A 14460-nucleotide genomic window follows, 5' to 3' on the forward strand; every position below is an offset into this window, starting at 1 on the left:
CTGTGTGTGTGTGTGTGTGTGTGTGTGTGTGGTTTACAGACTTGAGTTTCAGCAGCAGGGGGCGCTCACAGCACAGATGAATGATCAGCTGGTAAACCTCAGTGTCTCCTCCTCCTTAGGTTACTCCCGTAACTCTAACAGTGTGTCTCCTCGTGGTTACGCTCCAAGCTCCACCCCCCAACAGTCCAACTACAACACCATCACCTCCACCATGAACGGCTACGGCGCCGGAATGACCAACCTGGGCGTGTCCGGGTCCCCGAGCTTCCTGAACGGATCCACCGCCAACTCTGCTTACGCAAGTGAGTCACACACACACACACACACGCACACACACATCCTCAGTGTGAAGAGTGTGTGTGAGTTCACCTCCTCATTCACTCATTCATTCTTTCATGTTTCATTTTCAATCGCTCACACTTAAAGGGACAGTTCAACATTTTCACCTGCAAAGTTCACGTATGAAGCTCCGCCCACAAGCTACCCTGTTGCTATGGTTACACAGCGATGACATCATCCTTCTTCAGAGTGTGTTCTGTTACTGTTTGGTCATGTGACATGTGATGTCACGTAGCTTAGCTTAGCGTGAAGAGCCTAGCCTACTTCACTCGCTGTGACATCATCAGTGACAGTGACATCATCAGTGACAGTGGCATCATCAGTGACAGTGACATCATCAGTGACATCATCAGTGACAGTGACATCAGTGACATCATCAGTGACAGTGACATCATCTGTGACAGTGACATCATCAGTATCATCAGTGAAACATCATCAGTGACAGTGGCATCACAGTGACATCACATGACATCATCAGTGACATCAACATCATCAGTAACAGTGACATCATCAGTGACAGTGACATCATCAGTGACAGTGAGTCATCAGTGACATCATCAGTGCAGTGACATCATCATCATCAGTGACAGTGACATCATCTGACAGTGGCATCATCGGTGACATCATCAGTAACAGTGACATCATCAGTGGCATCATCAGTGACATCATCAGTGTGACATCATCAGTAACAGTGACATCATCAGTGACAGTGACATCAGTGACAGTGATCATCATCAGTAACAGTGACATCATCAGTGCAGTGACATCATCAGTGACAGTGACATCATCAGTGACATCATCAGTGACAGTGACATCATCACAGTGGCATCACAGTGACACTCAATCATCAGTGACAGTGACATCATCATGACATCAGTGACAGTGACATCAGTGACATCATCAGTGACATCATCCAGTGACATCATCAGTGACAGTGACATCATCAGTGATAGTGACATCATCAGTGACAGTGACATCATCAGTGCATACAGTGACATCATCAGTGACATCAGTGACATCATCAGTACAGTGACATCATACATCACAGCGACACATCATCAGTGACATCATCAGTGATCAGTGACATCATCATCTAGTGGTGACATCATGACAGCATCATCAGTGACATCATCATGACAGTGACATCATCAGTACAGTGACATCATCGTGACAGTGGCATCATCAGTGACATCATCAGTGACAGTGACATCATCAGTAACAGTGACATCATGACAGTGACATCATCAGTGACAGTGACATCATCAGTGACAGTGACATCATCAGCAGTGACATCATCAGTGACAGTGACATCATCAGCGACATCATCAGTGACATCAGGTGACAGTGACATCATCTGTGACAGTGGCATCATCAGTGACATCATCAACAGAAACATCATCAGTGACAGTGACATCACAGTGACATCATCAGTGACAGTGACATCATCAGTGATCAGTGACATCATCAGTATCATCAGTGACATCATCAGTGACAGTGACATCATCACATCATCAGTACATGACATCATCAGTGGCATCATCAGTGACATCATCATAGTGGCATCATCAGTGACATCATCATTTCAGACAGTGACATCATCGTCATTCATCATCAGTGACATCATCAGACAACATCATCAGTGACAGTGACATCATCAGTGACATCATCAGTGACATCATCAGTGACAGACATCATCTGTGACAGTAGCCTCATCCAGTGACATCAGTGACAGTGGCATCATCAGTGACATCATCAGTGACAGTGACACATCATCAGTGACATCATCAGTGACATCAGTGATCAGTGACACATCATCAGTGACATCATCAGTCAGTGACATCATCAGACAGTGACATCATCAGTGACAGTGACATCATCAGTGACAGTGACATCATCAGACAGTGACATCATCAGTGACAGAAACATCATCAGTAAAGTGACATCATCAGTGACAGTGACATCATCAGTCAGTGATCATCAGGTGGTATCATCAGTACAGTGACATCATCAGTGACAGTGACATCATCAGTGACAGTGACATCATCGACATCAGTGACATGACACATCATCAGTGACAGAAACATCATCAGTGACAGTGACATCATCAGTGACATCATCAGTACAGTGACATCATCAGTGACAGTGACATCATCAGTGACATCAGTATCATGACATCATCAGTGACAGTGACATCATCTGTGACAGTACTCACTCAGTCACACATCATCAGACAGTACACAGTGACATCATCAGTGGTGACATCATCAGTGACACATCAGTGACAGTGGCATCATCAGTGACATCATCAGTGACAGTGGCATCATCAGTGACATCAGACAGCATCATCGACAGTGACATCATCAGTGACAGTGACATCATCAGTGACAGTGACATCATCAGTGACAGAAACATCATCAGCAACAGTACATCATCAGTGACAGAAACATCATCAGAGTGACATCATCAGTGACAGTGACATGGTGACATCATCAGTCAGTGACATCATCAAGTGATCATCATCAGTGACATCATCAGACAGTGACATCATCAGCGAGACAGTCATCAGTGACAGTGACATCAATCGATGTGACAGTGACATCATCCATCAGTGACATCATCAGTGACATCATCAGTAACAGTGACATCATCAGACAGTGATCATCAGTGACAGTGACATCATCATAACAGTGACATCATCAGTGACAGTGACATCAGTAACAGTGACATCATCAGTGACAGTGACATCATCAGTAACAGTGACATCATCAGTGACAGTGACATCATCAGTGACAGTGACATCATCAGTGACAGTGACATCATCAGTGACATCATCAGTGACCCATACAGCTGTTTTAGAGGATTATGCTAAGCTAGGCTAAGCTCACACACACATACACACACAGAGGCTGCATTTGTTTGTTTTGTTGTTTAAATAAAGTTATGGATCAACTTTGACAAATGAAGATGTTTGTTCTCCGAGCATGAGACAGAAACACCTCCTCCTCCTCCTCCTCCTCCTTCTTCCTGCACGATTTACCATCTTCATCTCCATCGTCACTCACCTCCTCTGTCTGTGTGCCTGCTCGTCGCGTCTCCTCCTCTTCCTCCTCCTCTTGCTCCTCCTCCTGCTCCTCCTCACAGGCCCTTGTTCATTCTCTCGTGTCTCGTGGTTTTCAGTCAAACAGAAGAGCGCCTTCGCCCCCGTCGTGCGGCCTCAGAACTCCCCGCCCCCCACCTGCACCTCCACCAATGGCAGCAACCTCCAGGGTGAGCACCCGCCCCTCCCCGCCCCCCTCACCTGTCAGCAGCGCCCCCTGGTGTTCAAGTGGACATGAGTCAAAGTTGATCCATAACTTCTGCTTCTTCTTATTCACTCATTCACATTGATTCATGTTTTACTGTTAAACAATAAAACGATTTTAATCTGTTTTTATTATTTTAAAAAATATTTTATTATTCAGAAATTAAAACCATTATAGTTTTTGTTGAAAAAAAAGTTTTTTTTATCATTTGTTTTTTCATTCAAAAACTTTATTAAACAACAACAATAATCAAAGTCTTTATTGATCTTCATGTTGTAAATGTTTCCAAATGTGTTTTGTTTCATTTTTACAGCCATGGCCGGACTCATCGTCCCGCCCATGTGAGGACCAGTCCCCGCCCTCCACCCCACAGTCCTCTGGCCCCGCCCACCCGAACGACCACGACAACTCCAACCTGATCTTCATCCTGGCGCTGCGATGACATCATCGTCCTGACGCTGCGATGACATCATCGTCCTGGCACTGCGATGACATCATCGTCCTGACGCGGCGATGACATCAGTGTCCTTACGTGGCGATGACATCATCGTCCTGGCGTTGCGATGACATCATCGTCCTGGCGCTGCGATGACATCAGCGTTCTGACACGACGATGACATCATCATCCTGACGGCGGACGAAAACTCTGCAGACGCCACTTCAGACCGATGTCTGCAGAGGTCAGAGGTCGGGGCGGGAACTGAGGGGGGTGGGGCTTCAGAACCACTTGTTTGTGTGTGGAGACCAAACCATTCTGTGAGACAGGAAGGGGGCGGGGCCACTGTAAGCTTCTGACCACACCTGGAATTTAAAGGAGCAGTTTGTGTTTGTGTGACTGCTCCTTTAATGAACTGCTGAGTCATTGTTTACGTTGTGATCTGGGACGAATCAAAACGACTATATTTAATTCATATTTAAATGATAACAGAGCTGTTAGCATTAGGCGATTAAGTAGCTAACACTAATTATGTTAAATGTGTCGCTAATGTTAGCATCACTTTGAAGTCATCTTCAGTGAACATGACTCAGCAAAACAAACCGAAAAGTGCTGATGTCACAGTTTCTTGCGCTCTCTGGTGGTGAAGTTTGATATTGTCCCTCATCACGATAAACGTCAGCTGATCGTTTCTCGTCAGGTCAGAATCTCGGACTGAGTCCGGGAACCAGGAGTGGAACAAACCGTGAGACGGATCTGGATCCTGGAGAAAATCCAGGAAAGGAAAAAACGTGAACAAAGACGAAGTCTGAGCGTTTTTTTTTTCCTTTGTAACATAATTTTTAACGTTTGTGTCGAGAAAAGAACGAATGAGCGACGTGAACGTTACGTTTGTTTGTTTGCAAGAAATCGCGAAAGGATTTTTATTTTGTTTTTAGTCAAAAAAAACTACGATTTCTCTTCAGTGTATTTATAAAAATGAGTTTGTGATTTAGTTTTGAACGATAAATATGTGTAAACACTCAATGTCTTATTATTAATTCTTATTATCATCATTATTATTATTATTATTATTATTATTGTTGTTAATAATAAAAAACATCGCAGAGGAAGTTACCCCTTTTGTAAAAATAAAAAAGAAATGCCCGTCACGACTCGGTCACAGGAAGTAAAGAAAAAACCACTTTCATCACTTTTGTATAAAAAATCTTTTTCCGATTTTACGATATTTAACTTTTTGTAAGCGACATGTTTGTTTGTGTTTGTGTAATATTGTGAAACGTATAATCGTTATTTCTTAATGCACTATTTCTGTTCCAGCACTTAATGAAGAAATCGTTAATAATAAGAAACAAATTCAGTCAAAAATGTTTTTTTAAATAAGAGAAACATCCGATTTTTATTTGATTGTTTTGTTTTCAGAACGAAAACAAAAATCCTCGTCATGAAACTTTTATTGAGAAGTTTCTTCATCGTTAATGTTCATCTTTTTTTTCTAAAAGAGTCACTGAAGAATGTCCACATGCTAACGTGCTAACGTGCGAGCAAATGCTGTCGTTTCTTATGCAAACGTCTCACAGACACGTCGTTTCCTCGCCGCGCGCCACGTAGCGTCCGGTTGGCGATCAAACACCGACTCCTCTGATTGGCTGAAGGTTTACTTTGCGCAGATTTTAGCGCCACATGGTTGTTTCCCTCAGGTTCTCACGCGTTACGAAAGAACAATACGACGTCATGAACCTGAAGTTTGAGCGGCTCATTCACGACAAAATGTTATTCTTAAAGAAATAATTTAAAGGTAAACTTTTAAAGTTGAAAACAATTGTAAATAAATATATTTACAACAAAGTAAAAATGTTACGATCACATATTTACGGAAAAAAGTTACTTATCTTACACTTAATTTAATTTAAGACAAAAACACGTTTAAAATGAAAAATTTTTGGAATCTTGAAATGATGTCAATTCATTTTGACTTTATTTTGAAAGAAATTCACAGGAAACACTTTTATTTTTTACAGCTTCAATGACTTTGATTTTGAAATTTTGAGAATTCATTACAGATTTTTATCACACATTTATGAAGAAGATGGCGCTGTCGTTCACGTTTCATTTCTGTCCTAGAAAATGTTGTTTCTCTCAAAACTGTGAAGAGACTGTAAAAAAAACCATCTTTAATAAAAATCTTATGCAAAAATAATCAGAGAAAACACAGGCTGCACCTGAACACGTCACGACACCTGAACGCATCACGACACTTGAACACATGAACACATCACGTCCGTCACCTGAACACATCACGACACCTGAACGCATCCCGTCTGCCACCTGAATGCCTCACGTCTGTCACCTGAACGCATCACAACACCTGAACGCATCGTCCGTCACATGAACGCATCACAACACCTGAACGCATCACGTCCGTCACATGAACGCATCACAACACCTGAACGCATCACGTCCGTCACATGAACGCATCACACACCTGAACGCATCACGTCCGTCACATGAACGCATCACAACACCTGAACGCATCACGTCCGTCACATGAACACATCACGACACCTGAACGCATCCCGTCTGCCACCTGAATGCCTCACGTCTCACCTGAACGCATCACGAACGCATCACAACACCTGAACGCATCACGTCCGTCACATGAACGCATCACAACACCTGAACGCATCACGTCCGTCACATGAACGCATCACAACACGTGAACGCATCACGTTTCCTTGAGTAGAAACGTTCCAGATGATTTGTTTGTTTATTTTTCGGTGAACGACAGTTTCTGCGTCTTTGTTAAATATGAAATATATCATCAAAGTATATTAAAGCACAATGTTGAATGAATTTCTTTATGATTTTCTTTGATTTGTCTCTGATTTTCTCAGATTTTCTGACCGCGCTGTAAATAAATGCATGTTTTTATTTTGTTTATTCTTGTGATTCCGTGCTTTTTGTACAGAAACGTCTAATAAAGATTACATTTGGCTTGAAACTGAGCTGATGAACGTCTGATGATTTCATATCCACAAACAGGAAGTGACGACATTATGGGTCTTCAACGTTTGCATGAAGTTGCCGCCCAACCGGCACGTGTGTGTGTGTGTGTGTGTGTGTGTGTGTGTTTGTGCTTGTACCGACATGATGAACGTGGATCGAACCACTGCTGCACGGGTTCACACTGCGAGCTCTGCCGCCCTGACAGCAGCGCTTCCCCGCAGAGGAATCGCGCTTATCACCGGTGGATCCGTTTCTCCCGGTCGGCCTCGCGACGGCGGCTCGACAACGACACGAAAGCTGGATCCTCGCGCCATGTCCGGGTAACAGCAGCACGACACCGTGACCGGCTCATCGTCAGCGCAGTAAGAGTTTACACACCGGGACCGAACACCAGCTTATTCAAACTTAAACAGGTTTAAATAACAACAACAACAACAACAACAACAACAACAATAATATTAACAACAACTATAATAATAATAATAATAATAATAACAACTATAATAATAACAACTATAATAATAACAATAATAATAACAACAACAATAATAATATTAACAATAACAACAACAATAATAACAACAATAATATTAACAACAACTATTATAATAATAATAACAACAACTATAATAATAACAATAATAACAATAACAACAATAATAATAATAACAACAACACTAATATTAACAATAACAACAACAATAATATTAACAACAACTATTATAATAATAACAACAATAACCACAACAACTATATAACAATAACAACAATAATAATAATAACAACAATAACCACAACAACTATATAACAATAACAACAATAATAATAATAACAACAATAACCACAACAACTATATAATAATAATAATAACAACAATAACAACAACAACAACAACAACAATAACAACAACAACAACAACAACAACAACTATATACAAACTCAAATGAGCTGGGGGCCACTGCTGGCACTGTCATGTCAGTGGGGGCCACTTCAGTGTTTGAGACGAGTATCAAAAAAATTTTTTTTTCTGAAAACGTGGTTTATTTTCAAATATTACAAAACGATTAAATTCTCATTCTTCAATAACTAATCAAACATCACTTCTGTTCATATTAAATAACAACACAAGGTTTCCCACAGTCGCACTTTTGTGTTTCTCCTGCAGCTTTAAGCTCACGGTGTTCAGTTGTTGTGTTATATCCACAAAGAATCCCAAATCCACGATCCATTGTGGATCATCTAGTTCAGGAACATCCACGTTCCTCTGCTGAACCAGTGCTGCTGTGTCATGCTAGGCCTGAGTTTTCCTCTGCTAACTTTCTCTCAACCAGCGCAACCAGCGCGCTTTTCCCAGACACTCCATCAGCTGCTCCATCGGCCGCTCCATCGGCCGCTCCATCGGACGCTCCATCGGACGCTCCATCGGCCGCTCCATCGGCCGCTCCATCGGCCGCTCCATCGGACGCTCCATCGGCTGCGCTGCTCATCATCCATCGGCCGCTCCATCAGCCGCTCCATCGCGCTCCATCTCCATCGCCCATCAGCTGCTCCATCAGCCGCCATCATCAGCTGCTCCATCAGCCACTCCATCGGACGCTCCATCAGCTGCTCCATCAGCTGCTCCATCAGCCGCTCCATCGGATCCATCAGCTGCTCCATCAGCGCTCCATCAGCTCCATCATCAGCTGCTCATCAGCTGCTCCATCGCTCCATCGCTCCATCATCCATCAGCTGCTCCATCATCGCGCGGGCCGCTCCATCGGACGCTCCATCGGACGCTCCATCGGCCGCTCCATCGGCCGCTCCATCGGCCGCTCCATCAGCATCTCGTAGCGGTCGTTCACAAACTGCCCGTCGGTAAATGACGGTAATTAATTCTTTATTGAAATTCCTGCAAAAATCTGTCTCTCACTGGTGGATTGTGGGTAAGAGTCCAGTGTAGGAGGACAAGTGTCCGTCTCAGCGTCCCCTGAGACTCGGCTCATAAATGGACTGTGAAGTGTTGTCGTCCATTATCCACTCAAAGACGACTGACGAGAAAACGACTCGTCCGTCTGTGATTATGGACGGCAGGGGAAGTCTTCCAACGCAGGGGACGCTGAGGACGCAGGGGACGCTCACGCTCGGCGCTGCAGCTTCCTCAGGGAGAGTCAAGGCTGCAACCTGCAGGGCGGCGCTGGTGTTTACATTAGTGTTAATGCAGCAGGGGGACGTCCCTGTGCTGTTTGTCCATGCAGAGGGACGGAGACAAGCGAGCGCCGCATGTTTAGCCTTTGACCCTGATGCATTCAGGTGCTGCTGCAGAGACATTTTGATGTGAGACTGAAATCAATAAAACATGAACTTTTCAAACAGTTCTTTTATAGATTTCGATTCTTTTATTACATTTGAATCTTTTCTGTTTTTATTTTCATTTTTATTATTTGAACTTAAATGAATGGAGAGACAGCTCTGCACTGTATATTTATGCTAAGCTAGGCTAACCACGCGCTGTCTTCTTAATGCTAAGCTAGGCTAACCATATCTTGACTCCAGCTCTGAACTGTATATTTATGCTAAGCTATGCTAACCACATGCTGTTGCCTTCATGCTAAGCTAGGACGTGTCTGTGTCCAGGACAGTTGACGAGATTCAGTGGCAGAGAAGAAATATATTTACCTGCAGAGCGTCCGACTCCGTCTGTCCGTCTGTCCGCCGCAGCCGCCGTGCGGCGTGGTTTCCCGGCGGGAGCCGTGAAGACGAGCGTGAAGACGAGCGTGAGGACGAGCTTGGACGCGGCCGGATGGAGACTCTTATTAAAACAATGAAGCTCATAATTACGTGGAGTTCCAGAGCAGAGCTGTGGTCGTAATGAGGCCACACAGGAGCCACGGAATCAAGAATGAACGTCATAAATAAGACATTAGACGGGCAGTAAAAGAGCGGGACATAAAAGAAGACAACACACGCCTCTCGTTGTCTCTTGATGAGCTCTTGGACAACTTTCTATTTTCAACCTTTCACATTTTTACTAATAAAGAAAATAAGAATAATAATAATAAAAGAACTCTGAAGCTGCAGCACATCAGCAAATCACACACACACACACACACAGACACACACACAGACACACACAGACACACACAGACACACACACACACACAGACACAGACACACACACACACACACAGACACACACAGACACACACACACACACACAGACACACACATAGACACACACACACAGACAGTCACACACACACACACAGACACACACACACACACACACAGACACACACACACACAGACACAGACACACACACACAGACACACACTGACACACACACACAGACACACACACTGACACACACACACACACACACACAGACACACACAGACAGACACAGACACATAGAGACACACACACACTGACACACATACAGACACACACACACAGACAGACAGACACACACACACACACTGACACACACACACACAGACACACACTGACACAGACACACACACACACACACACACACTGACACACACAGACACACACACACACTGACACACAGACACACACACACACACACACAGACACACACACACACACACTGACACACACACACAGACACACACACACATAGAGACACACACACAGACACACACTGACACACACACACACACACATACAGACACACACTGACACACATACAGACACACACTGACACACACACACACACACACACACACACACACACACACACACACTGACACACACACATAGAGACACACACACACACACACACACACACACACACACACACACACACAGACACACAAATAAAGAGCAGCAGCAGCAGCAGCAGTAGAAGAAGAAGAAGAAGAAGAAAGCAGGTCTTTTTAATGGAGGTGAACGATGGCTCTCCTGTGGACTCATTAGTTGACCACTCTGACTTATTTTACAGCCGCGGGTGATTAGCATGAGCACGAGTTATGAGTGTAATCACACACGTTTGTGTTTGTGCCGCACACCGCCGTCAAACGTGTAAAAGTTTTCCTGCTGGGGACTATATAATCCTTCTTTCACTTCAAAGCAGAGAGTGTCACTATGACGACCGCGACTGACGGGTGTTCTGGGTAATGAGGCGAGATCCTGACGCTCTGCAGGGGATCGATGCTCCTGATAAACAATAAACAACGACAACAACAACAACGTCGCTGTGGTAACAAGACAGAGATTCACACAGTCGAGGAAACAGTTTAACAGATGAAATCACACCAGGAAACAAAGAGGAAACGACAAGGAAACAGTTTAACAGATGAAAACACACAAGGGAACGACAAGGAAACAACATTTAGGTGTAGATTTACGTTTAGGTGTCAATTTACGTTAAGGTGTAGATTTACATATAAGTGTAGATTTACGTTTACATGTCGATTTACGTTTACATGTTGATTTACGTTTAGGTGTAGATTTACGTTAAGGTGTAGATTTACGTATAAGTGTAGATTTACGTTTTTACACATGTTGATTTACGAGGTGTAGATTTTACTGCTAAGGTGTAGATTTCATTTATAAGTGTAGATTTACGCTTACATGTCTATTTACGCTTACATGTCGATTTACGCTATATGTTGATTTACGCTTAGGTGTAGACGCTTAGGTGTCAATTTTACGGAGCAAGTGTAGATTTCATTGCTACATGTCACTTACGCTATATGCTCATTTACGCTTACATGTTGATTTACGCTTAGGTGTAGATTTACGCTTAGGTGTCGACATTTATAAGTGTAGATTTACGCTATACGTCGCATTTACGCTTACATGCTCATTTACGCTTACATGTTGATTTACGCTTAGGTGTAGTTTACGATAAGCCGCTTCATTTACGCTATACGTCGATTATCGCTTAGGTGTAGATTTACGATAAGCTTAGATTTACGCTATACGTCGACTATACGCTTAGGTGTAGATTTCATGTATAAGTGTAGATTTATGTTTACATGTCGATTTACGCTTAGGTGATTTACGCTTAGGTGCAGATTTACGCTTAGTGTCACTACTTATATGTCGCATTTACGCTACATGCTCATTTCACGATAAGTAGATTTACGTTTAGGTGTAGATTTATGTATAAGTGTAGATTTACGTTTACATGTCGATTTACATTTAGGTGTAGATTTACGTATAAGTGTAGATTTGCGTTTACATGTCGATTTACATTTAGGTGTAGATCTACGTAAAAGTGTAGATTTACGTATAAGTGTAGATTTACGTTTATTGGTAGATTTACGTTTAGGTGTCGATTTACGTATAAGTGTAGATTTATGTTTAGGTGTAGATTTACGTGATAAGTGCAGATTTATGTCATACGTTCCATTTACGCTTAGGTGTCGACACGCTTAGGTGCAGATTTCATGTATAAGTGTAGATTTACGCTATTGGTACATTTACGCTTAGGTGTCGACACGGGTGTAAATTTACTTTTAGGTAGATTTACGTATAAGTGTAAATTTACGTTTAGGTGTCGAGTTACGTATAAGTGTAGATTTACGTTTAGCTGTCGATTTACGTTAAGGTGTAGATTTACAAATAAGTGTAAATTTACATTTATTGATAGATTTACGTTTAGGTGTCGATTTACGTTTAGGTGTAGATTTACGTTTATTGCTAGATTTACGCTTAGGTGTCGCATTTACGATAAGTGTAAATTTACGCTTTAGGTGTAGATTCACGTGATAAGTGTAGATTTTACTTATTGGTAGATTTACGCTATTGGTAGATTTACTTTTAGGTGTTTACGATAAGTGTAAATTTACGCTAGGTGTAGATTCACGAGGCGTAGATTTACGCTTTAGGCTGTCGATTTACGCTATGTAGATTTACAAATGTAAATTTACATTTATTGATAGATTTACGCGGTGTCGATTTACGCTTAGGTGTCGATTTATCCATTAGGTGTAGACTTCCACGTGATAAGTGTAGATTTACGCTTATTGGCAGATTTACGCTTTGTGTTTTATTTCACGCATATGTAGATTTACGCTTATTATTGGCAGATTTATCGCTGGGTGTAGATTTCACGTAGATTTACGCTTATTGGTAGATTTATGTTTAGTGTAGATTTACGATAAGTGTAGATTTCACGCTTATTGGTAATTTACGCTTAGGTGTCATTTACGTGATAAGTGTAGATTTACGTTTATTGGTAGATTTACGTTTAGGTGTAGATTTACGTATAAGTGTAGATTTACGTTTATTGGTAGATTTACGTTTAGGTGTCGATTTACGTATAAGTGTAAATTTACGTTTAGGTGTAGATTCACGTATAAGTGTAGATTTACGTTTAGCTGTCGATTTACGTTAAGGTGTAGATTTACAAATAAGTGTAAATTTACGTTTATTGATAGATTTACGTTTAGGTGTCGATATACGTTTAGGTGTAGATTTACATGTAAGTGTAGATTTATGCATAAGTGTAGATGGGCTTGTACCCGTGGGTCTTTGCTAATCTCACTCTGTGGCGTTGAGTAGAATTGGTTTTAGGAAGAGCGTGGTTGATTGTACAGCTTTAAAGACCACATACGTTGACTGTGAGCTCAGCGTTGTTTGCTGATGAACGGCGGATCATCTGGGAGCGAGCGGCTGTTATTTTGGCATCGCTCTCTAATGTTGTTCACAGCTTCATCCATCGCCGCAGCAGCGAGGACTCACGGGGCAGCTAAACCCTGCAGGGCAGGAAGAATCTAATAAAACGCACTTGACGTTTTAATTGCATTTTCCTCATCAAGGAATAATCTGCAAGATGGTTGTGTGGTTTCTGTGGAGAGCAATAACGCTGATATTATGATCCGTCATTTCTTTGATAAACACACCGACGTTACACCGACACACACTCAGTGTAACGTCCACAAGAGTCAGCTCACACGTTCACACGTTCAACAACGTTACACCGACACACACTCAGTGTAACGTCCACAAGAGTCAGCTCACACGTTCACACGTTCACCAACGTTACACCGACACACACTCAGTGTAACGTCCACAAGAGTCAGCTCACACGTTCACACGTTCACCAACGTTACACCGACACACACTCAGTGTAACGTCCACAAGAGTCAGCTCACACGTTCACGCGTTTAACAACGTTACACCGACTCACACTCAGTCTGTCCACAAGAGATAGCTCACACCTTCACACGTTCACCAACGTCTAAAGTTAGTCTGTTAGTCTAAAGTTAGTCTGTTAGTCTAAAGTTAGTCTAAAGTTAGTCTGTTAGTCTAAAGTTAGTCTGTTAGTCTAAAGTTAGTCTGTTAGTCTAAAGTTAGTCTGTTAGTCTAAAGTTAGACTGTCTAAAGTTAGTCTGTTAGTCTAAAGTTAGTCTGTTAGTCTA

General features: G+C 42.4%; 1 protein-coding gene and 1 long non-coding RNA gene across 2 annotated transcripts; one reads left to right on the forward strand and one right to left on the reverse strand.

Moving 5' to 3' along the window:
• Positions 1-27: 27 nt before the first annotated feature.
• LOC122763078 (transcription factor COE3-like) lies at positions 28-4867 on the forward strand. Its single transcript, XM_044018187.1, has 3 exons — positions 28-302; positions 3517-3606; positions 3955-4867. The coding sequence occupies exons 1-3, from the start codon at positions 77-79 to the stop codon at positions 3984-3986; spliced, it is 348 nt and encodes a 115-aa protein (XP_043874122.1). The 5' UTR covers positions 28-76; the 3' UTR covers positions 3987-4867.
• Positions 4868-6317: 1450 nt separating this feature from the next.
• Positions 6318-6768, reverse strand: LOC122763079. The gene is made up of 2 exons (XR_006358858.1): positions 6714-6768; positions 6318-6445 (listed from the first exon to the last, which is right to left on the reverse strand). It is a non-coding gene; the product is annotated as an uncharacterized LOC122763079 (long non-coding RNA).
• Positions 6769-14460: the final 7692 nt, after the last annotated feature.

The sequence above is a fragment of the Solea senegalensis genome, unplaced genomic scaffold (genome assembly GCF_019176455.1).
Source record: "Solea senegalensis isolate Sse05_10M unplaced genomic scaffold, IFAPA_SoseM_1 scf7180000016439, whole genome shotgun sequence".
NCBI classification, from domain to species: Eukaryota; Metazoa; Chordata; class Actinopteri; order Pleuronectiformes; family Soleidae; genus Solea; species Solea senegalensis.

Excerpts from the sequence above, each read along its gene's own strand:
- LOC122763078 (XM_044018187.1), top strand. The coding sequence starts at position 77 with ATGAATGATCAGCTGGTAAACCTCAGTGTCTCCTCCTCCTTAGGTTAC. Across the intron at positions 303-3,516 it reads CGCCAACTCTGCTTACGCAA|TCAAACAGAAGAGCGCCTTC; the intron begins GTGAGTCACACA and ends CGTGGTTTTCAG. Across the intron at positions 3,607-3,954 it reads CAATGGCAGCAACCTCCAGG|CCATGGCCGGACTCATCGTC; the intron begins GTGAGCACCCGC and ends TCATTTTTACAG.